The 24,421-nt window shown below is 45.1% G+C and overlaps 1 protein-coding gene and 2 pseudogenes across 3 annotated transcripts in view; all 3 read left to right on the plus strand.

The window, feature by feature from the left end:
- The window catches only part of LOC147897183 (RNI-like superfamily protein), a 76,867-nt gene extending 58,260 nt beyond the window's left edge, over window positions 1-18,607 (plus strand). The window contains exons 14-15 of one of the 3 annotated variants that reach the window (XR_015541796.1): window positions 3,980-4,133; window positions 18,377-18,448. Coding sequence is in view for 2 of the 3 variants with exons in the window: in XM_087381832.1 (XP_087237958.1) it covers window positions 3,976-4,133; window positions 18,377-18,528 (310 nt within the window). In the remaining variant the exon portion in view is untranslated. Of the gene's footprint in view, window positions 1-3,975; window positions 4,134-18,376 lie in introns of all 3 variants that reach the window. The other 2 variants (XM_087381832.1, XM_087381833.1) reach the window with 2 other exon arrangements.
- Window positions 18,608-20,516: 1,909 nt separating this feature from the next.
- On the plus strand, window positions 20,517-20,659 carry LOC147897184 (5.8S ribosomal RNA; annotated as a pseudogene).
- A 300-nt stretch (window positions 20,660-20,959) lies between these two features.
- On the plus strand, window positions 20,960-22,765 carry LOC147897185 (25S ribosomal RNA; annotated as a pseudogene).
- Window positions 22,766-24,421: the final 1,656 nt, after the last annotated feature.

A 24,421-nucleotide genomic window follows, 5' to 3' on the forward strand; every position in this document is an offset into this window, starting at 1 on the left:
TGGAGTTAATAGTCAAAAGATCTTTTTTTTTTGGGGATAAGTACAATTTGGTGACACTACATTGGTGGGGGGGAGGGAGAGGGGACTACAGAAGGAGGGGGGAAGGAGGGAGAAAGAAAGAAACTTCATTGAAATGAGGGGGACGAAAGGAAGAAAGTTCATAAAATTTTTGAAAGACTGACGTGTGAAAAAACACATACAACGAGCTGAAAGAGGGGTTGAACCCTCCCGCTATCGACGGCAGGCAAGGGCCCACCTATATTCTTTTGGTCCACCCTATTCCAAGCCCCTCGGAAGGCTCCAGGGGTGTGGGATTCATGTTGCTATCTGGCTGGCCATTGGGGTCTGTCCTCTCAACTCTCACGCTGTTGGGATGGGCACGGTTGTGGGTGGGTGGGGGTCGACCTGTCTCCGGAGGGAAGATCCTTGCCAAGTGTCCCATTTGCTTGCAACTTAGGCACTGATTTGGGAGGCCGAAAACCTTGATCTGCTGCAAAGGCTCTCCCCCATCTAATGTTTCAAGGAAGATCTCCTCTGGCAGGCAAGGTCTCTGGGCACTCTACAATGTGCCAAAACAACCTCCACTAAAGGACAAGATGAACCTATACTCCTTGAGAGCCTCGATAAACGAAGCGTGTTTGGGAATCGGGACACGTGGTGTGACGTGTCAATGTTGACAACTATGAACTTGTGATACTATGGTATGAAGAATACTAGGTACAGGCCGAGGAATATGGGACTCTGCTCCACCAAGGCGATGGAGAGCTCAACAAGTGAAGAAAAGTCCTCTCTTGTAGATGGTGACCTCTTGAATGTTGTCAACTCTAGGGCCAAGCCGCCCGGGTCTGATCATGAACTTGGCTTCTTGGCATGAGGCCAACAATACAGCCCACTAGTGCTGTATCCTAAAGGGAATGGATGGCAATCTTCCACTCTTGTTTGTCCTCTTGGGAAAGAGTAATCCGAATGGCTTTGGGAGTAAAGGGAGCTGCCATGAGAGCTTGTCTACCTAGACCAAATGAATGGTCACCAGTAGGATTGCGGTCTCAAGAATAAAACAAAAAGACGTCTCCTGCTCGCGGAAGGAAGGAAGAGGCAGCAAGGAATGGAAGAAGGGAAAAGGGGATGGAAAAGGAAAAAAAGGGGGCCGGGGGGTTTCTGCAAAGTGTAGCCTCCCCATAAAGTAGGCTTGGGAATTGCAGCACTGGTGCCTCGATTCCTATGAGTCTTTTAGCCAGTAAAGAGCTGGGGAAACACCAGCAGCCAGCTGCGTCTACACAGCAGCAAGACAAAGGCGGCAGAAAAGCCCCCCCCCCCCCCGGCTCCCTTCCGATTACTCTTATAGCATGCTCATGAGTTTGGGGGGGGTGGGGGAGGCACGCTCAGACGTGCGATGGGTAGGGGAAGTAGAGCGCCATGGGCAGGGGGAGGGTGCAAGAGTGGGAAGAGGGGGTATGAGAGCAGAAGGTTGGGAGGTGGGTAGGGATGGCACTAGCAGGACAGAGCAAGAGGGAGAACCCAAGAGCAGAGTGTTGGAAATAAAGGCCAATGGGGCCTTGGTGTGGTCCAAACCCCCTCGTGGGTGCTGATTAAAAATGAGGGCATGATGCGCGTAACGAAAAAAAGATAAGGGATAATAATCCCATATGCATAAGTGATAGATGAGCTACCTTGAATATAAAGAGGGATTGAGACCCTTCCCACTATCCTAGCCGGCTCTTTTTGGGTACTGGGAAGGCATGCGTGGCTAGGAGGCGGGGGAGTGGGACCCCCCGTACTTGGCGCTCCTTGGCTGCCATGTGTCAGCATCTGCAGATTTCTATCATTGGTATCAGAGCAGGGCGGCCTGCAGACTGTGTGTGATCGACACGTGTACTGAGCGCGACAGTTTACTTGTGTGGTGGAAGACTGCAACTTCGTGGCGGCACGGCGGCTGCATTGAAAGCAACTGCACGTGGGGAGTGGCGGCCCTGCGTGCTCTAGACTGTTGCGACTGTTGTGTGCAGAGGCGGCACACGAATTGAAAGGTGGACCGCAGCTCGAAATGGGTGCTGGCATGGGAAGTGATGACCCGTGTCAAGTTCTTGGGAACTTTCCAGCAATTGTGATTGGCTGACCCAGCCCTGTGTGTGGGTGCTCAGGTTTCTGGGCTGATCTGGCCCTTAATGGGTGCTGAACATTTGTTGGCTGGTTAAAAGTTTACTTGTGGTGTTTGGACCATGGGGGGTGTTGGAAATAAAGGCCAATGGGGCCTTGGTGCGGTCCAAACCCCCTCGTGGGTGCTGATTAAAAATGAGGGCATGATGCGCGTGACGACATGTGGAAAAAAAGATAAGGGATAATAATCCCATATGCATAAGTGATAGATGAGCTACCTTGAATATAAAGAGGGTTTGAGACCCTTCCCACTATCCCAGCCGGCTCTTTTTGGGTAGTGGGAAGGCATGCGTGGCTAGGAGGCAGGGGAGTGGGACCCCCCGTACTCGGCGCTCCTTGGCTGCCATGTGGCAGCATCTGCATATTTCCATCACAGAGCTTATTGAAAAAAACGACCATTCATCTATCTGTTCTATAAAAGTACCCAATTTCCAAAGTTGAAAAAGCAAAGATGCTAAAGAGTTGCAAAAAAGATAGCTCCATTAATTAGTGATGGCAAAAAAAACTTGGATTGTCCTTCATGAGCTTCAAAAAGAGAGTTTCATTGGCTATCAGTTGCATAAATAAAGCTGGATTCTGTTGCACTAATCCAACTTTGGACTAACAACATAGAGTGAAAGTGATGGGGAAGAGGAAGGGTGAGAATGCACATTCAATGCCGTTATGATAACCCTCAGTAAGGGTGTTAAATTATATAATATGTGAGGAGGAGAGGAACACAAATATGAGCTATGTGCTTGGATTAAAACAACACACCTTGGAGTGTCTACCTGAAGCAGACATTGGAATGTCGGGGGAGTATTTCTGGAAGATAGATTGTACAAAAGATTCCTTTTTAAAATGGGGGGATATCCAAAGTAGTTAGTAGTTTCTTGGAAGATTTCCTTCAGGCAGTGTTTTTCTTCAGTGGCCGAAGAAAGGTTGCTCACCGAGAGCTACAGGAGACTGAGTTATGACACTAGAAATGGTCAGCAGGAGCCCTTTTCCTGGCATACACTCAACGTAGGGTACCTATGAGTTGCCAATGGTATCGAGGATGCACACTTTTTGGATATGAGCATTTGTTGGTAGTCACTAGGACATTGTGTTCCACATGTAATATCAAGCTTCTGGATAGGAGGACTAGACCTTGTTGAGCTATTCCCCAGTCTGTGAAAACTTTTTAGTAGTTGATAGCAGTCTTGTTGGGTATGAGGAGATCACGAACCCCCAAACTGTCCTTCCCTCCCTTCAGTTGTCCCATGTTTGTTTGAAGCTTTACTTTTGAAAAATTCCTTCCTTTATTGACCAGATAGGTTTTGACAAATCGTATGGCACATTAACATGGGTTTATGGCTCACAGTATATTTATTTCCTTGATGTGCTTTCCCTCGGAAGTTGATTTATCCTGGATTTGTTGGATTGTCTGAATTAAATCTGCACATCTGTTAGTAATCTGGCAGCACTAAATTGTACAAGTTATTGCAATTCTATGCTGCATCATAAAGATATTTAAACTCTCTTTTAGACTTTTCTCGGTTCAATGTGTGTGACAAAAAGGGGAAACTTGTAACAGCTCCTTTGTTTTGCTTCATCCATTATTTTAATTGGCTAGTTTTGTCTCATGGCACAAAGTTGCTTGATGATGCCATGACATACTTTCCATCCATATGTGATACTAGTTTTTACATCAGACTATGTGCTTATTTAGTTCTCCTCTTGCAATAGAATAGCTTCTCAAATCTTACAGCTGTATTAAAGTGTGATATTACTGCTTCATTGAGTCACTTATATGCTCCTCAGCCTTGTCTGTATATTAAGTGCTTGTGTTTTATACAGCAAGAACCGGTTGGGATCTGCTGGAGCTGCATTGCTCTGCAAATTAATATCTCGATCAAGTTCATTAGAGGTTATTGATAGCAGCTGCAATCTACTAGATTCCAAATGTTTGGGGAGCATTGCTTTGCAACTTCAGCTCCAGGAAAAAGTTGGTGGAGGTAAGATTGGTAACTATTATGTTTTCCTTGAACGTTTGTCATCTTTAGGGCTTTATTCTAAGTGAGTAGAGATATGTAGAGCATGCTTTTGGCAGCACTTTGAAAGAGTTAATGGTGTTTTATGGTAAGCCCTGATGTTTCTATACAATGTATCAATTGAGGATTTTTAGAACATAGTGCAGTGATTTTGGATTGATTTGGCTTCCCACGTTGCCAATCCCTCATCCCTGGTTTGACCTAGCCTCTACACCCCCTGGGGCGGCAGCAAGATTCTACATGCTTGCCTCCCTTTCTCTTTCACCCGGTTCCTTCTATAACGTTGTCGAGAATCAGGGTCAGCTCCCCATTTGTAATCCACCAATGAGGAGAGCATAGGGGATTGACAACCATAGGGGCAGGAAGAGGGAGAGAAAGAAAGAAAAGGATATCAAATGTCTACAAGAGGTCAAATTGCCTATGAGATCAAAGTGTTACAATCATATCCATCATATGTCTAATCATGGAAAGAATTAAATTTAAAAAAAAGGGAACTAGACTGAGCTAGGTACAATGTAGGAACTGAAACTAATAATCCCAAACAAGCTCCATTCGAGTAGAGGCGGCTACTGGAGTGCATCATCAAGAGTCGATGGGTATGTAGAATGCAGGCCATGGAGCAGTCCAAAGGTGGCCCCCTAGATCCTCTGGGTCGGCCATCTGTTTTAATGCCGCTGTAAATATCTTGGATAGGTGCTTCACAACAATTAGCCTCCAATAAGCATCTGACTAGAGCTCCCCATGACTACATTTTCGAGCATCCATCTTCTACACTTGTCGGATATATATGACTATTGGAAGAGGACATCTATCACCGTCAATGGTGCGGCAAGTCACAAACTCTGCTCGGATGATTCTTATGTATGGTTTTGAGGGCTTGCCTCGGATCGTGCCCAAGAACATCATGACCTGGGGCATCTCCACCCTTTGCCACAACCTCTCCAATAAGTCATAATGTGCCATACATCAGGGCAGGATTAACTACTCTTTCGTCCTAGGCTCTTGAAAGCGTATCTCGAAACATTGTTGCTCAAGGAGTGCTAATGCCATGTATCCTCGTGTCAGTCTGCTGTTGCCAGTAACATCATGAATCAGGGTCCACTGAAGGCTGTACCTAGATATGTGTACGATCTGACAGTCTCAATAGGGTCACCTCTGTATGTAAAGGTGTCATTCTGGAAGTGTGCGAGGGAGGTATGAACATCATGGCCTTGGTCTTGCCAAGGTTCATTGTAAGGTCCCGCTATATGCATAACTCGTGCAAAGCATTCAGATGCCTCTGTAAACCCTCGGCTGAGTCTAAGATTAGCACTATGTCATCTGCATACAACGAGTGGGGTCCAGGTGCGAGCCAGGTTCCTAGTGAAGCGAGGCTTCAACATTCTTCACACCCATAGGCAGTCCGTCAGGATGGGTCTTGCAAGCCATGTGTTTCTATTGGATTAGGGTTGGTCACCTCCCCACCTATGAGCCCCCCAAATGAGGAGAGCATAGGGAAGGAGACCTAGGGACAGAGCTGCCACATGGGCATGCGATTGAATACCATGTGGGCAGCATGCCCTGAGGAAAGAGGTGGCTGCCACATGGTCAGCACCTCACAGCAGCACAAGAAAGCCACATGGACAGCACATGGGTTGCCATGTGGGGCACAGAGGTACCTAGAATATGGAGGGTGCCTTGGAGGACTGCAACAGGCCAGTGGATCCACGTGGCAGTACGGCTCAGAATGAGCAGATCTGTGCAGGGTCAAGAGACCAGAGCAGGGTGCCTGCGTGTACAGGCAGGCATGGGCTGCTGCAGGGGACTGTACAGACCTGTAGCATGGCATCCAAGAGCCAGACAGAGGCGGAACAGTAGCAGGAAGAGGCACAGCAGCATCACGGCTGATTGGAAGGCCTATGGGCCTGGAGAAAGTCCAAGAACAGGCTGGAAGAAGGGCAGGCCTGCTTGGGTCAGTGGCAGCCTGCCACGTGGCCAGGCAGGGCCTGCATATGCATGAATATGTGAGCCCTGGAGGGCATTTATAGACCTCCCCCCCGGTCAGCTAGTAGGGGGAATTCCAGTCGGCCCAAGTGGGCTGGCTGGTTGGTTTTTTGTGAAGGGCCCTTGGGGCCTATAAAAGGGGACCATTTAGCCCATACTTGGCATCACTTGGAATAGCAGATCTAGAGCAGAAAGGAGCAGTAGGGAGGCTTACCTTTGGCCTACATCCAGGAGGTGAAGGATGCTTACAGGAAGCTGCAGACTTAACTCAAGAGAGGCTGCCCACCTAATGCGATTGAGATTTCCACAGGCTTCTTTTGGCAAGCTTTTCTGGCTATTTGGAATCTATCCTCAATGGCCAGATTTTGAGCTGTTTTTTACCTGGATTCGCTCTGGGCACTCTGGACTCTCTGGAAACATAGAAACCATAGGGTCTTTGGTAATCCAAGTTTCTCTCCCTTAGTTTTTTTCGGTCGTTCTTTGCAGCAATCACTTTTTGATTGTCTGCAAACGCGCTGCATAGATCATGATGTATATAGATATACACGCAGCAAAACCAGCTCTTCGAGCTCCCCCTCTGTCCGTGGACCTGCGGCCTGGCTGCCGATCACCCGAGAGGACAGCAGCGGGCCCCTCCCCTATCCCCTCTGCAAGATCAACGGAGATAGCAGATGGAGCCTCAAGCGGATAGGACTTAGTGGCCTCACGTGCAGCAACAGCAGTAGCAGGAGTCCTAGACCCCTTGGGTGTAGCCTTTTGAAGGAAAATAGACCACGAGCAAGTAGGCTGCAAGAAATCGCAGCAAGCGATGAGCCAAACTCAAAGAGAATGCAAGAGCAAAGCGAGAGCTAGCCTCCCAGACCTAGGGATTGCAGTTTGAGAGTACCCCCTTAGGTGGTCTCTAGATGTCGGAGGACGAGACCTCCGTCGACCTTCCGTCAGACCCCATTGTGATAGGGGCGGCCCAGTGCATCCAGGTACCCACACATCAGTAGGACGCTGGAGTTTCTGCTGCTTCTGTCTACGTCCCCCCTCCCTTTGAGGCACTCAAGGATAGGGGTTCATAGTTCTTGCTTAGCGGCAAGGCACTGGGGTTTCCGATACTCCCCCCCCGTTTTGCTTGATCTCCCCCACTTTCGGTTGCTCCCCCTATTATAGTCACAACCTCTACCCACCCTCCATGTTTCTGCCATCTTCCTCTCTTCCCCGCCCTCTACAGCAGGTCCAGTCGCCTCTTTTTGTTTCCTCCGCCTCTCGCTCTTTCCCAAGACCTGTTCTTACTTCCCAGCCTTCGGACAAGGGGGAGACTTGGTTCTCCCCCCCCCTTCCCTCTAGACTGCGGCTTCCTCCTCGCACTCCCAGCCTTGTTCCTCCCAAGATTCGGCTTTCTCAGCTCAAGGAAAGGGGCCCTGTTCTTCAAGCTTCCAGGCTCTAGACCCTAGCCTCTGCCGAGCAAGTTTTGGTGGCTCAAGCCTTGGAACTATCTAGAGAGTATGGATGTGTATTCTCTGGCTCTAGAGATCACAATGTTGATTTTGCAGCCCTGAAAAGTGGGATCCATCGGTGTGGTTGGCTCCTGATCTTGCCCCTTTTGGGGCTTTCATTTTGCCTCCACAGGAGCATAGTGGACCCTGTCATTGTTTGATTGTATGATGGGAAAGCAAATGTACCGCATGATGGAGCAATGGATGTTCGTGCAAGGGATTGATTTGTGTCTCACCTATGGTGCTTCAGCTATCTTCTAGCTCGGCTTCACTGCAAAGAGGCTTGGTGCAGGCATGGTAGTAGTAATGATCTGCTTGGGTCCAGAGGTGGAGCTCATGGACTTGACCTACTGAACGCTCCAGCAGTGCGCTGAGAGTTTTGGTGTTGATGTCTCATTCATGATGCACTGACATGGAAGGTCCGCATACAGCCTTCTCTCTCTCTGACTTAGGATTCAGAACGGGTGATGATGCTCATTTCAGTAGCTCCACCCTTACTGTGATTTGTATCAGGTTTTCTTTCAGTCTCATAGACCCATCGGTCTTCCAAAGACTCTAATAAAATTTCTCTCTTTCTTACTCTAATAAATTCTCCTCCTTCCCATGAGTTGACCATGGTGAATTGGAATTCGAGGTTATGGTGTAGGCTCCCACTCACAGACGAGCCTGTTCTCTCTCCTCCTCCCCATAAGTTGACCATGGTAAATTGGAATGTGCATGATCGTGCAACGTAATCAGCCACATCATTTGATACTTCGCTAGGAGTTGCAGAGGGTAGTGGAAGGAAGGGATTGAAGTTCACTATCATTATGTTCGGAAGCGGTTGTTAGCAGGATTGCCAGCCGATCAACACACCATGAGTCGAGGTGGGAAATTGTCAAAACATCAGGACAGTCTTTGAGTAGATGACATCTTATACAAGCAACTTGTGGGTAGCCAATTATATTTGATGACCTCTAGACCAATTATATCATATGGAGTCAGTGCAATGTCCCTATCTATGGGTGATTCAAAAGAAACCCATTGGAAGGCAGCCAAGAGAATTGCTAGGTATGCCAAGGGAAACTTGACCCATGGGATTGAATATAAGAAGCAATAATTTAAAACTTTGAGGGTTTATTGATTGTGATTGGGTAGGGTGCTTAAGGTCTACTTTTGAATATTGTTTAAACATTGGATTTGACCTGATATTATGGAGCAATAAGAAGCAAAATACTAATGCTTTATCCTCCATGGAAGCTGAGCATAGAGTATCTACTAATGCAGCTTGTGAGGCTATCTAGTTTTGGAGGATCTTAAATGGACTTTGACTTGCAAAAGAATCTAACTTGGTTATTGACTGATAATCAAAGCCTTATTAAATTGGGCAAGGATCTTGTATTTCATGCTTGGATAGAGCACATTGAGGTGCAAAATCACTTTATATGTGGAAAAGGTATTGAGCAATGAAAGTGAGCTTATTTATTGTTCGACAAAAGACTAGGTGACTTATATCCTAACCAAACCTCTTGCTAGGATAGCAAGAGAAGTTTTCCAAATTGATGGGCATGAAGTCTAATATATTATTCATCAAGGGGGAGTGTTGGAAAAAGTGATGGACTATGGAGTTAGTTCATTGAATTACCCTTGGGGTGATGAATTAAAGGTAAAAAATAGTGATAGGTAGACCTTAGGTCGTAGGTTAGAGCATCCATAATGTTATGTCATGGATATGTTGGAGATATCATAGCCAAAGAGTGTGTTGGTGTATACTATGTAGTACTAGGTGATCTAGTACTAGTCTATGTATGTGAGTCATGTGTGATTTCCACGTATCATCATGGGACTTATCCCATATGCACTAGATGCTAGTGTGTGAGTGAGTAGCCTATATAAGGCTTGTACTTCACTTGTCTTGTCTTACTTGATGAATGAATGAAAGCCTTCTTCATGTCTTCATTTGAGCATTATTTCCTCACACCCTAACTCTCTCTCTCTCTCTCTCTCTGTCCTCACCATGTTTCTAACATGGTATCAGAGCAGGTCAATCCTACCCTAGCCCGCCCTGCCACGTCATCATCTTCTTCAAAAAACCCTAAACCCTAACTCTGCTCAGCCGCCTCTCCTATGCAGCCTGCTCATTTCCGTCTCTAGCTGCCTCCTTCCGTTAGCCGTTTGCTTCCATTTCTACCTGTCCACAGCCTACCTCCATTGCTGCCTTCATAGGAGACCTTTTGCAGCTTTGGGCGCTGCTTCACGGCCTTTATAGCTTGCTGGTTGGCAGTTCCTGCAAGAGGCGCCTGCACGTGTGGTTCCCCAAGGACGTTTTGGAGCTCTCCATTGCCGAATTTAGGGTGTTACGTGCTGCTGCTACATAGCCGCCTTCGTACCAGCAGATTTGGTAGTATTTGTGCAGACATTTGCAGTCTTTTGCAGTCATTTGGGTATCTTCAGGTTCGTAGTTGCTTGTGAAGAAGACATTGCAGGCAGATTCAGAGGTTTAGCCCAAAAATTTGGGGCTTTCTGCTGAAATTGCAAAATTTGGGGCTTTCTGTGCTTTTGCCCCTTTCTGGTTGCAATTTCAAGCTCGAAATTCGGGGCTTTTGTGTTGGGAGAGCAATTTTGGAGATTTCAGTTCATACTGCCTTTCTTGAAGTGTTTTGCAGCACTTTTGGTAGATTCTGGAGAGTTTTTCATGCTTGGACAGATTTCTGACAGTGCAAGTGCAGAAATCTGAGTTGCATTTACAGCCAGTGCTTGGCTGTGTTTTTTGGGAGTTGCGCATTTCATTCCCAGTAAGGGAATTCAGTTTTGTATTTGCTAAAATCTCTTTCTCAGATATGGCCCAGCAAAATCAGAATGATTTCCAGTTCGGTGGTCTTTCACAGGAAGACAAGTTGGATGGTACCAACTACTCCCTCTGGAGTTTTATGGTACGCAGTATTCTGATTTCTCGCAATTTATGGGATTATGTAAATGGGGGTGAGATCCGACCAGCAGGTATAGCACCTAATACCCCTCCCCAGCAAGGAGGTGGAAGAGGTTGTACACAGGATGCAGCTGCATGACAAGTTGTTGGTGCAGCTATAGCCACTACTCCAGATCAGAAGAGATGGGATTCACGGGATGCCTTAGCTTTGTCATGCATCTCTCTTTCAGTGAAAAGATTTATCATTCCGCATATCCGGTCGTGTAAGACCTCGAAGGTAGCGTGGGATATCTTAGAAAGCATGTATGCAGCTCGGAATGATGCAAGGGTATCTTTCTTGAAAAGAGAGTTAAGTAATACACATATGGAAGAGGGTGACTCCATGTCAGTCCATCTCACAAAGCTACAGGATCTCAGAGAGCAATTATTGAACATTGATGAGATTATTCCTGATTCAGAGATGATTACCACTACTCTAAATTCTCTTCATGAGTCTTATCTCAGCTTTCATACCTCGCTGAACTTATCATTGAGGGGGGGTGCAAATCCTCTCACTTTTCATGAATTGATAGGACTTTTGCTTCAGGAAGAGCAGACCAGGAAAAACTTGGCTTCACGTGCAGGTGAACAAGCTATGCTCTCAAAGTTCAAGTCAAAAACAAAGGAACAGGCAAAGACATCAGTAAATCATCCTTCCAGTGGGTCAGGACAGCCTTCACAAAAGGCTAAGAATGATGCAAGTAAGCCCAAGAAGAAGGGGTTTTGTCATTACTGCAAAAAGCCAGGTCATCACATTGCATAATGCAGGAAAAGGCTTGCAAAAGAGAAGAAAAACAGCTCCGGTATGGCTGTTTCCTCATGCATCTAACAGTGGGGATGCTACAGCCAATTTTGTTGGACAGGATTATGCCTTTTTATCTTGCATTTTAGATTCTAGGCTGGCTGCTCCAGATGCTCGGGATAGTACAGCCACTTGTAATGATGATACATATGCCTTTTTGACTTGCAGTTATGATCCTTCCATGGATGCATCAGCTTTTAGTGTCAATGAAACACTGAATACTTGGTATTTTGACAGTGGTGCCTCCAAGCAGATCACTTCTAGGAAGTGTCTCTTTACTTCCTTGCATCCACCTCCCGTTGGTAAGAAAGTCACTTGTGCCAACAACTCGTCATATTCAGTACGTGGTACAGGAGAAGTTGAGCTTGCCACCATTGATGGCTCAGTTTTCAGACTTTCAGATGTCTTGTATGTGCCTGGTATCACCAAGAATCTCCTCTCAGTGTCCACTCTTAATAGGGCTGGATTTCAGGTCATCTTTGAGGATGACAAATGTGCTGTCCGAGACAGGGAAAATGATTATGCCTTGAGATTATCTGGTACTCTACTGCGTGGGCTTTTTCAGCTTGATCTTTTTTAGAAAAGAGCAGCCCATGCTCTTGCAGTTTCTACTCCTACTGCTGCCATGCAGAATGCAGAGTTATGGCATGCCAGATATGGCCACATGCATTACAACAGCTTGATGACACTTCAGAAGCACTCTATGGTTGATGCATTGCCACCTCTTGAGATACCTCCTCCACATGCCTGTGAAGGGTGCATTTTAGGCAAGATGCATAGATTCCCCTTCAAAAAGGATGGTTCAGTTAAAGCTGTTCGGAAATTACAGCTTATACACAGTGATGTCTGTGGTCCCATGAGGACTCCATCATTGGGTGGTCATCTCTACTTTGTTACTTTCATTGATGATTACTCCAATTTCACTTGGATCTTTGGGCTGAAGCGCAAATCAGAAGTGATCATGGTGTTAAAACACTTTTCAGCCATGGTTGAAAATGAAACTGGACTCAAGATACAGACATTGCGCACAGATAGAGGTGGGGAATACTTGTCTATAGATTTTGATGCTTTTCTGAAAGGCAAGGGTATTGTGCATCAGCTCACAGTGAGGTTGACCCCTCAGCAAAATGGCAAAGCTGAGAGGAAAAATAGAACTCTTATGGAGATGGACAGATGTATGCTGAAAAGCAAACACATGCCTCACAAATTCTGGCTTGAAGGTCTAATGTGTGCCAACTACATCTTGAATCGGGCTCCCACTAAGGCTTTGAAAACAAAAACTCCCTATGAAGTCTGGAATGGGAGAAAGCCTTCAGTGGATCATTTTCGTGTCTTTGTATGCCTTGCATATGCTCATGTGCCAGTTGAATTTCGGCATAAGTTGTCAGATAAGGCAATTAAGTGCATATTTGTTGGGTACAGTGCAGAAAGCAAGGGGTACCGTCTCTACAATCTTGCTACACGCAAGATCATTGTCAGTAGAGATGTGATATTTGCAGAAAATTCAGCTCACACTCAGGCTGAATTTCATATGCCTTTTTCTTCAGAAAATGTTTTTGAGGGGTTGCTACCCATTGCCTTGGGTTTCCCTGCTGATATTTCTGATGCAAATCAGAATTTACAGCCACCTCCCGATGCTCCAGTTCAGCCACAGGATGTCTTGCCACCTCCACAGGCAGTGGAACAGGTGGTTCAGCAAGAAATTGGAGACATACATGCAGTAAAAACAGTCCCAAACTGGCTGTTACAGACTCTCAGGGAGAGTAAGATTGATGCTCCATTACCTGGCAGGACTCGCAGTGCAGTAAGGCACATGGAAGGTGCTAATTCAGTGGAATCAGCATATGCAGGTACTCTTCACGATGAGGAGCAGCCTGCAACATTCGAAGAAGCAAAGGACAATGTGCATTGGATGAATGCCATGCACGATGAGTTGCAGTCCATTAAGAAAAATCAGACTTGGGATGTCGTGGACTTGCATGCCATTGGCACACGATGGGTTTTCAAGGTGAAACGGAAGCCAGATGGCTCCATTGACAGATACAAGGCAAGGCTGGTTGCCAAAGGCTATGCTCAGAAAAAGGGCATAGATTATGAGGAGACTTTTGCTCCTACATCCCGGATGACCACCGTCCGATCTGTTATTGCAATGGTTGCACATTTTGAGTGGAATGTTCATCAGTTGGACATTAAAACAGCCTCCTTAAGTGGAGACTTGTTGGAAGAGGTTTATGTCAAACAACCTCCAAGCTTTGAAATTACAGCAGATGCACTTCAGGTATGCAAACTAAATAAAGCTTTGTATGGGCTGAAACAGGCCCCTCGTGCATGGTATGCCAAGATTCATGCCTTTTTAACTAGCAAGGGACTGCATAATAGTCCCACTGAGAGTACCCTCTACATCAAGAAAGATGGGGGGAAAATTTTAGTCATCATTCTTTATGTCGATGACTTACTGCTCACAACGTCCAATGAAAATAATATTGCAGATTTCAAAGCTGATTTACAAACCACCTTTGACATGTCAGATTTGGGGCTGCTTCACTTTTATTTGGGGATCCAGTTCTCTCAAGAGAGATGCGGCACTGTTATGTCTCAGTCCAAGTATGTGCAGAAACTCTTGGACAGATTTAACATGCATGATTGTAAGCCCATAGCCACTCCCATGGAGCCGGGGCTGAAACTCACAATGCATGATGCAGGAGAATCAGTTGATGTCACATCTTACAGTCAGGCTGTTGGATGCCTCATTTATCTATGCAACACTAGACCTGATATTCAGTTTGCAGTATCTTAGGTGAGCAAGTATATGCACAGCCCAAAAACTATGCATTGGCAGGCAGTTAAGCGCATCTTCCGCAATTTGCAGGGCACAAAGTCTTTTGGCTTGTTATTTCCCAGGGGGGGTGACTTGCAGATGCATGCCTACAGTGATTTAGATTGGGCTGGTGATTATGACACTAGGCAGTCCACTAGTGGCAATTGTTTCTTTTTGGGTAAAGCTTGCATTTCTTGGCTGAGCAAGAAACAATCTATAGTGGCTACCTCATCATGTGAAGCTGAGTATAGGGCAGCTTTCACAGCAACAGTTGAATGTGTCTGGCTGCATCGTCTATTTGCTGATCTTCATCTGTCATTGGAGGATCCTTCTCCAATTCTTATTGATAGTCAGAGTGCCATTGCAGTGGCAAAGAATTCAGTGTTTCGTGCTCGCACGAAGCACATTGAGGTTCACTATCACTACGTTTGAGAGAAGTTGCATGCAAGGAGAGATCAGTATGATCTTTGTGTCCACACATGACAATGTTGCAGATATTTTCACCAAAGCACTTCACGTGAAAAGTTTGAGGCATTTCGCAATGCCCTGAACATGACATTGGCACTGCAGGGGGGTGTTAGAATTATAGATATAATTCAGCAGTGACCAATGTAATTTAATAAGCTAGTTAGGGGCACTTTTCCCTCTTTAAGAGGTTTTTCCCCCTAACCATAGTTAGTCCACTAACTATGGTTAGTGACTACTAAGGTTTTATCACTAGGACAAAACCTTATCTCTCACTTTTTTCAGTTGTACTCTCACACTCTTCTATTGCAACTAAGCTCTCAAGCTTTCAGCTCTCAGCTCACTCTCTTGCTCTCTCTCCCCCCAAATCTTACAGTTCCCTAGAAATTATTGGATACCAAGAAGTGGCACACCAAGTACGACCACATGGGATGGTTGGTTTTACCAACCTTGTCTTTAGCTGAAAATCATCCAAAATAAGTCAAGGTTGGCCATTGTAACAATTTCCTGAAAAGAGAGTGCCCTGGTAATGTCAAAGCTTGAAGGCTATCATTGCAACAAGTAGGCTTCTCAAAAGTTAACACAGATCTGCAAATGTCAACCCAAGAATGACAGCAAAAGCTCTGCAAATGTGAATGCTCAATGAAGTGCTCAAACACTGAGCAAAATGCAAAAGACTGTCCTGCAATATATGACTGTAACAATCTGCAAATGCCAGCAAGTGTCAATCATGCAAATGCCCCAATTTTTTCAAAAAAGAAAAAGAGGGTAAATAGCAATTTCTGCTGAAAGTCAAGGCACCGGCATGTAAGTATTGCAATAAACTGTCATTGGCCTCAAAAATCCTCGAAATCTGCAAAATCAGACTGCTATAAATGTCCACAAAGCTCACTCACACTGAGTGGAAATATACCTGAAAAGCAGCCAAATGCCTTTTTTTTCCTCTGCAAAATTGCAGCCCAATGTCAAAAGCGCCATTTTGTACAGCTCAAGTAGTCAGAAACTCAACAGAGTTGACTAAATCTGCAAATACAACCTGTGAATTGAAAATAGAAGCTGAATTAGAACTATACTGAGCTGTATGAGAGTATGGAAGCTGTACTGATAGATTTCGCACGTGTGTATGAAGTTTTAGGGATGATTTTCAGACGTGTACACATATGGAGCTGTGCATTTGGATTTCTTAATTGATGTATGGATGGCTGCAACTGTACGGATAGTATGGCTATTATCAGATGTACGGCTGGCTGTATTGTTGTACAGACAAAGATGCAACTAGAAGAGAGTAGCGGCGCAAACGGCAACACTTCAGCTTTGGGACAGGTTGGATTGTAGAGACAACACTCTACTCTAGACTTATCGTCACTCTATGGGCCTTCATTGAGGAGGGGAGATTGAGATTCTAGAAAGTCCACACTTGCTTTATAGACTTTCGGAAGGCTTTTGACGCAGAGTAGGAGACTTCAGGAGATGCAGATCCCAAGAGTCATGATCTGGGGAGTGATGAGTCTATGTGAGTCCATCAAAGGGAGAGTAGGTGCCCTAGATGGCTTGTCTGATTGGATTGAGAATACAATTTGAGTGAAGTAGGTATGCCTCCTCTCACAAATACTTTTGGTCTCCACATTGGTGAGATTACGACCTTCATTGACCCCCTTGGAGGTGAAGGGTCACTCCTTGCCGACCTGATGATACCGATATTTCTTTTCTTAGATGATATGATCCTCATATCCTCCTCATCAGTGGGCTTATAAAGACATCTAGAGACCCTAGAGGTGTTTTGTAGGGAGAGTGACTTGACAACCAACCTTGCAAAGAACAAAAGGTTATGATTTTCAATACCTCACGGGAAGCATTGCATTGACATATTTTCACTTAAAAGGGAAAGTTTGTGCCCTTGCATCAGCCCATGGTGGCTTGTATGAGTTATATTTCGACTGTACTTTATCTCATACGCTTGTGAGGCCTCCAAAGGTGTTAATCTCTCTCTCTCTCTCTCTCTCTCCCCCCCCCCCCACACACACACACACACCTTTTTCTAATTAGTGAAAACTTTTGAGTGCTTTATATTACAAGATAGGTATCTAGAAAAGAACTGGTAAGCTGAAATAGTACATCAAGCGAAAATGTCCATGTAGGACAAATATACATCCTGATCTATGCAGTGAGTTTGCAAAACAATCGAAGAGTGATTGCTGCAAAGAACGATGGAAGAAAACAAAGTAGAAAAGACTGGATCACCAAAGACTCTGTGATTTCTAGCTTTCAGGTTGTCCAGAGTGCCCAGTAGCGAACCCAGGTAAAAAACAAATCAAAGTACAGCCATCAAGGATAGATCCCAAACAACCATAAATGCTTGCCAAAAACAGCATGAGAGAATCTCAAACTCAATCTGTGTCGAAGGATGCCCAAGAAATTCTCTCTCAGAGCAATGCCAAAAGATATGAGATATAGATGCCCTGGGAGCTAAGCACCAATGACAGATAGCGGGAGCAATACGTCTGCAAGATCAAAGCCAACTTGACGGAACAACCCCCAGCAGAACGCGCTAGAAAAAAACCTGTTGGCGTAATGGAACCTTAGAGTGCCAAATCTACTTCAATCTCTTCTCCACCATTTGAGTGGACGTGCAATGCCCAAATCTGATTGGCTCTATCTGACACCCAAGCTGGTGAGAAAAGCATCACTAATAACATCTGCGACAGTGGAAATCCCTTTTATATTGAGAAAATAAGAGCGTCGAGGCTCCTGCAAAGCCAAGGGAGTAGAAAAAACCCGTGTCCAATGGATGCTCTCAGCTCGCAAAGAGTTAGACTGTAAAGAATCTCTTCCATTCCATGCCAAGTGTGAAAGAATATGCTTCCAATCTAAAAACATATGAGAAACCATAGGACAGCCTTTGATTTTGCCTTCAATGCAGCCCAAAAGAAAATCCCACTGGGTGGGTTGCCAAAAACCAAATCTAGGAGTGGTGATGTGAATCAGCAAGGAATGCATCATAGCAGCCCAAGGTTGATCATCTTGAAGAAACTGAAGCATCATTTTGCCTTTGTGAGCTAAAATGTGCACATGTATGTTAAGAATATTCAGCCCTCCATGCAATTTTGGTGAGCATAATCTCTGTATTGGAAGATTTCGCAAGCTTTTCTTACCATGCTTTGACGGCCAGAAAATTTCCATAATGGTGGACATGAAGGAAGACAAGTCCTCTTAGTGAAAAAAATCAATGGCAGATAAAACTGAATATAGGCCACCAAGATTGACTGAACAATGTGAAGATGAACATGCAGCGGCCAAGTAGCCAACTTCCAATATGTCAGCTTTTTCTTCAATTTAGCAAGAACCCAGTCAATCTGTTGACGGCGACTAATGCTCCAACCTAGAGGATATCCAAGATGACGAATCAATTGAGTTGGTGGAACAATTTCCCCTGGCCAGAGCAACTTTGTCAATCCTTAGAATGCAATGGCAACAAATATGACACACACACACACACACACACACACACACACACAATGTTCAAGAGTGCTAGTTGTTGTAATGGTGCCACAAGCTATAACTAAATGTATAATGCTCTATTGGTAGTTATGTTTGCTTTTCTTTTAGAGCTGTCTTATCATTTAGGTTTATGTCTAAATATGGCTATCTTATCGTGGATATGGATATCGTGTTGATTCCTCATAGGATTTTTTGTTAATGTGTCTGCAGGAGTTCTTCAGGTTTTGGATTTGACATATAATCCAGCTTTTGATGCTTCAGAAGTTTTTGAGGATATCAACAGGACTAAGAAACCGATTGTGATGGTTTCAAACTTCACAGTCAACAATCCATTGTCCCATTTTCATGATGATGACCCTTAGCTTCTTTTATTTCATTGCAATTAAGTGATTTGCATTTTAGGGGTTTGTGATCTTTCTGAAAAGTGAATTTTACATTCAATGAGAGGCAAATATTATTCAGATTGATTAAACAATTCTTCCCGGAGTCTAGTCTCGCTCGTCACTTTGTTGTACTCTAGTCTTGGACTAGGGTGATCTCTTGAGAAGTCCTTCTAGTGCTGCATCCTTCCCCCACCCTCCCATAAGGTTTCCTAACCTCATGGTGTCATGTGCGGTCCCCCCACCCTCTTGCACCATTTCTCTTGTACCCTTCTATCATTGTCTCTTGTCATTTCTTGAGCTTTTGTCATCATGACGTGCCCTCCCGTCACTCTCTCCCAACGTTTCGTGGCCTCTCGATGTCCCAAGCCCTCCTCCTACCAAGCCCCATTGTTTTGTGACCTTGTTGTGTCATGTGCTCTTCTTGCAGTGTTCCTTGTCATTTACTAACCTCCTATTGTATCCAACTCCCACCCTCTCGAGTCATTTCGTGACGTGGTGGTGTAACATGCCCTCCCCCCACCCTCTTGCACCGTTTCATGCACTTGTGTCATCATGTGTTCTCCTCCCACCCTCACATCATCTCGTGCCCTCCCGTCATCACGTGCCCTCCCACCACACTAGCCTACCTCGTCGTTTCATGAGCTTTAGCTGTCACCTGCCCTTCTGCCACCCTTCCCCATCCTTTCAGGGCCTATCCACGTTCCAAGACCTTTCTAGACCTCCCCTGTCGTTTTGTGTCCTTGTGGCATCATGTGCCCTCTGTGTACCTTCCCCTATTGTCACACGTCCTTCCCCTCTAGATTTCAGCATCTATGTGATACACTTGGTATCAAGAGGGTGTTGACCACTCCTCATCTTTCTGCTCACGATGCCTTAGCAGAAGGCATAAATCGGATTCTATTGGACAAGATTGGTAGCATGCTACGGTATGCAGGTCTTACTGAATGCTATTGGGCTGAGGCATGTAAGACAGTTGCATACTTGCTTAACAGGTCACCCAGGAAATCTCTGAATGGTAGAGTGCCATTTGACTTCTTGACAGGCAGGGCACCATGTTATGAGCATTTACGTGTGTTTGGCTATGAGGCTTATGCTCATGGTTCCCGATCGAGGAGGTGTATCTTCCTTGGATACAGTGAGTCCAGTAAGGACTACAGGTTATGGGATTCTTCAACTAGAGAGTTGATACGTAGCCATAATGTCTATTTTAGAGAGAATGCTATGTTTAGACTGTCATTTTATGGCCTCACAACATCACGTGCCATATCCCAATCCTCTCGTGTCATTTTCCATCACATGGCGTTCTCCCATCTTCCCGTGTCTTCTCGTGCCCTTCCACCATCATGTGCCCTCCTCCCACCCTTGTCACTTTGTGGTCAAGCCATGACTCATGCCATCCCACCAATCTCTCTTGACGTTTCGTGAGCTCTTGCCATCACGTGCCCTCCCATCGCCCCCTCCTATCGTTTCGTGGCCTCTAGTTGTCCCAAGCTCTTCCCCCATCGTCTTGTGACTTCGCGGCATCATGTTCCTTGCCCTTACTGCCCTTGTTGCTTTGTGACTTCTCGTGATCACGTGCCCACCACCCTGTTGCATCGTTTTGTGCCCTACCCCCACCTTCTCACACCATTTCATGGCCTCACAGCGTCACATGACCTCCCCCCACCCTCTTATTGTTGTGTGCACTCTCGCCATCACATTCCACCCCACCATTCTCCCGCATCGTTTTTTTCCCTCCCCCCATTAGAGCCTGGCGAAAGCGAGAAAAGCGTAGTGGTGGGAGTTATTGGGTGATTGGAGACACTCAAGAGAGCGTCTCCTGTGTTCATGCTAGTATCGCTTGCGAGAGTCACCCGGGAGCACGACGATGCCTGCTAAACCTTGTACTCCCTTGGGAGCACTAGGCACCGAAGAAACATGATGGATTGAGCCTATTCCCTCCGTGAGGATGTGGTGCACAAAGCAACAACTCTTAGCAACGGACATCTCAGCTCTCACAATGGTGAACACCACAAAATGCGATACATAATATGAATTACACAATTCTACGAATCATTGAGTCCTTGAATGCAACTTGCATGCTCGAGCATCCACGCCTATCCCACGCTCTACCCCCTCCTCCCATTACTACGGGCGGGAGGGGGGTCAATGAGGCGTAGTTGGTCGTTTGTGTGGCCTTTGCCAATGTGTCCCCTCCTTTGAAAAAGGCTGCCTAATGTAGGCATGCGGTTGGTTGAAATGGACTAAGGGCATGAGGCAATGCCTTGTCATGAGGTTGGTCTGTCTCTCGTGGTACCCTTGAGGAGTGGTTGTTTGTGGGTTGAGACACGCAATGGTGTCCTTCCTGAAGGAAAAGGGCTCACGCGTCTGGGGGTGCTCTTGCCCCCTGACTCACGTGCATTTGCAACATGGACCTCAGATAAATCAAGGCTACCCTTGTTGAGTTCAAGCATACCACTAATCCAAGGAGAAGAAATTAACGAGGATTTTCCTAGTAGTGGTAAGCAAATAAGGAAGAGCCCAGCTTAAGAAATTAACAAGGATTTCCCTAGTAGTGGTAAGCAAATAAGAAAGAGCCTAGCTTAAGAATCATATGGCCTAGCTATGCGAATTGTAGTTTGAAGGGGAGTTCTCTATGACAACAAAGCCCAGGTCTTCTGGAATGGGCATCAATGGGGGTGAGTCCTGTTGATCTCGGATCTTGTAGCTCCATAGGGCGCCATCGGGGAGTCGAACTGTTTGGGAATATAGCCCTAAGCAAGTGGTGAGTTTCATCAAAGGCTAAATGCTGGGAAAGACCAATAGCGAACAAATATTGTGAGGGAAACATGAAAGGACTTTGACAAGAGAGTTAAAGAGTGCTTGAAATTGTTGGGAGGGAAGTGAATGGAGGCCGCGAGTGTGCCCTGATTGGATGCGAAATGGTACGAGCTGGTCTGTTGCTTGATGCGAGGCGTTGAGTAGCATGGGCCAACATCGTGGGATAAGAGCGGGCTCTTGAAGGCCTGCTTATGCTATTTTGCACGGTTGAGGAACAAAGAGCACGCCACTCGTGGCGGGCATTAGACACCTATGCGTTTGCAATGTTGGCACTCTGGACTTTCCAGTTGACCCATCTTGAAACATGGACTAAGGAGTCTAGCACATACACAAGTCAGTAATAGGCAGCAAACCCACAGAGCTACAAGGAACATAATAGGCAGGGCCCCCCTGATGCCCCATTGATCGATGGTGTTCTTCTATGAAAGGCTTGAGTGGGAGCGTACTTGTTGGGACCCGAAAGATGAACTATCCTTGAGGAGGGTCGAAGCAATACTGATGTGTAAATCATTCATTTAACTTGGGTATAGGGGTGACGAAGACTAATCGAACCATCTAGTAGTTTGTTCCCTCCAAAGTTTCCCTCAAGATAACTAGAGCTCCTCAATTTTATTCAGTAAAGCAAACGATTAGAGGCATTGTGAGTGTAGCACCCTCGACCTATTGTCAAACTTTAAATAGGTAAGCGGCCGAGGTTGCTCTGTTAAACCACGATGTGGAATGTGAGCTCCAAGTGAGCCGTTTTGGTGAGGAGAATTGACAATGTGGTTAAAAGCTGGGATACAATGCCGAACTATGCGCTAACCTAGATCCCACAAAGGGTGTTAATTGATTAAGACAGAACGATGGTGGTCATGGAAGTCAACATCCGTTAAGTAGTGTGTAACAACTCACTTGCTGAATCAGCTAGCCCTTGAAAATGGATGGCCCTGAAGGGCACAACCTATAGCTGGCCATTGGGGTGAGTGGGAAACCCCCATGAGTTCCTAGGAGGTTATGTGGGTCGTGGTGTAGCTTCGGGTGCGAGCTTGAGTGAAACAACCCTCAGTGTAGATCTTGGTGGTAGTACCAATATTCAAATGAGAACTTTGAAGTCCAAAGTGGAGAAAGGTTCCATGTAAATAGCAAGGGGACAAGGGTTATTTTGATCCTAAGAGATGGGACAGTCTTGTGTCAAGGGTGCAATGCATGCGGCACGTTGAAAGGGAGTCGGTTAATATTCTCGAATTGGGATGGGAAGATTAAAGTTGATTAATAATCTAGATTTTGATATTACTCCCTGTTGTCCCTTTGAACCCTTATCTATATTTTAAAGTTGATTATTAATCTAGCCTTCTTGAAAATCATCTTCAAGAGAAAGAATAAAATTCATGATCACATTCTCCTCATCACACATAGACATACTATTCAAGGATAATGTATCAACTTGAACATCATCATCATCATAAACATTAGCATCTGAAATATTTCTCTGCTCTAAATCAAGAGTATTATTTGCCATCAAATTTTGCATTTTCGGCTTCCAAATTGAAATTGATTTTCTATCTTCAAAATATGAAAATTTCTTATCCACCTCTACTTCTTGAACATTCGTTTGTATTGTAATTACCCCTTATTCAGTAATTTCTAGCCTTCTACACAATAATTCTTGAACCACTTCTTCACAAAGCATCATATCTACTGACTTGAACTAATTACCTTCATTGCCTTGAATTGATTCTAAACTATTTGCTTCAAGATTCTTAGAAATAAATCCCAAATCTTCCTTGTTCTAAGGGTGTCTAAATTTAGGCTCCTCAAAATTTTGTGTATGTGCTTCTACATTTCATCAATAGCAAAAGCGAGTGCAAATGAATCACACACACAAGTAGAAAGCGAGTTTGAAATCTGATTCTTATTTGCAAAGAAAACCTCTTGCAGATCTTCTTCATCACTGAATAAATCATCTTCTTGCTTCTCAAATTGTTTATGAAACCATCCTAAATTGATATTCATAGGATAAACCACATTTAATACGCCCTCAAGAGAAAATTGTTGCTATTAAATTTGGTCATTTGTTAAAATTTGTTCATTGCCTAAAATCTGTAACATCCTCTCAATAGACATAGTTTGATCCATATTGTTAGCCCCCGGGTTAGGCTAATATGGAGCTATGCGTGGTCACTGAGTTTTGAACTCGGTGGGTAGCGGTGGAGTCAGCCGAGCTTCAATTTTGTAGCAGAGGTGTAGATGATCGCGGCCTCACAACCAATTAGCCGATGAAGGTTGGCGCATCAAGCGCATACTCTTTTGGAAGGTGGTTCCTTAGGGTAGTGATATGGATTTAACATGCAAAGAAGAGAACAAGAGAGCAGTGTGCCAAGTTCTCTTCCTCTAACCTGAGTTTGCTAGGATAGGGAGTATTCACTGCAAGCCAAGGTGGCATGGTTTTAATCAAATTGGTTTGATTCAATAAGAGTGAATGTTGATTGTTTATTGAACTCTGCTGTTTGTAGCATGTTCACTAAGTGGAGCACCGGGATGGGTTGTTGGGCACATGTGAGTTAGTCGAGTGGGGGTTCTGGAGCGTTAACATTTTGGCAATCTTGCTAGAGAAGGGTCAATTGAATTCTGAGTTGACCAGTTATCAGGATAGGAGATTTAGAGAACCAAGTTAGTAAGCTTAGTGTCAGAGTAGGATGAGAAGAGAGTTCATGATAACCATCGATGAAAAACAATTATTGGGAATCATGGGCTATTCTAAAAGATTTATTCAAGTGGTAAATGAGTGGCATTGAATGGTAGTGTGCTTGAATATAGGTGTGTGGAATATAGAGAGTACTTAGATTGCTATTCGACGACTTTTTGCCTTAAGAAATGGCTGACACACACTCGAAAAGACGAAGAAGATACATAGCTAGATGTGAAGAGTATCTGAGCCAAAGGCATTAGTTACATCTGACTATGAGAAGTGGAGCAGCCTCAAAACCAAAGTTCAATGCTCAAAGGAGACTGTGTGAAGCAACTGTCTAATAGGAAAGACAAGCACGAGGAGAGAGACTTGGCTACGCTA

The sequence above is a fragment of the Dipteris shenzhenensis genome, chromosome 11 (genome assembly GCF_047967505.1).
Source record: "Dipteris shenzhenensis isolate YYH24624 ecotype China chromosome 11, Dip_SZ_1.0, whole genome shotgun sequence".
NCBI lineage: Eukaryota > Viridiplantae > Streptophyta > Polypodiopsida > Gleicheniales > Dipteridaceae > Dipteris > Dipteris shenzhenensis.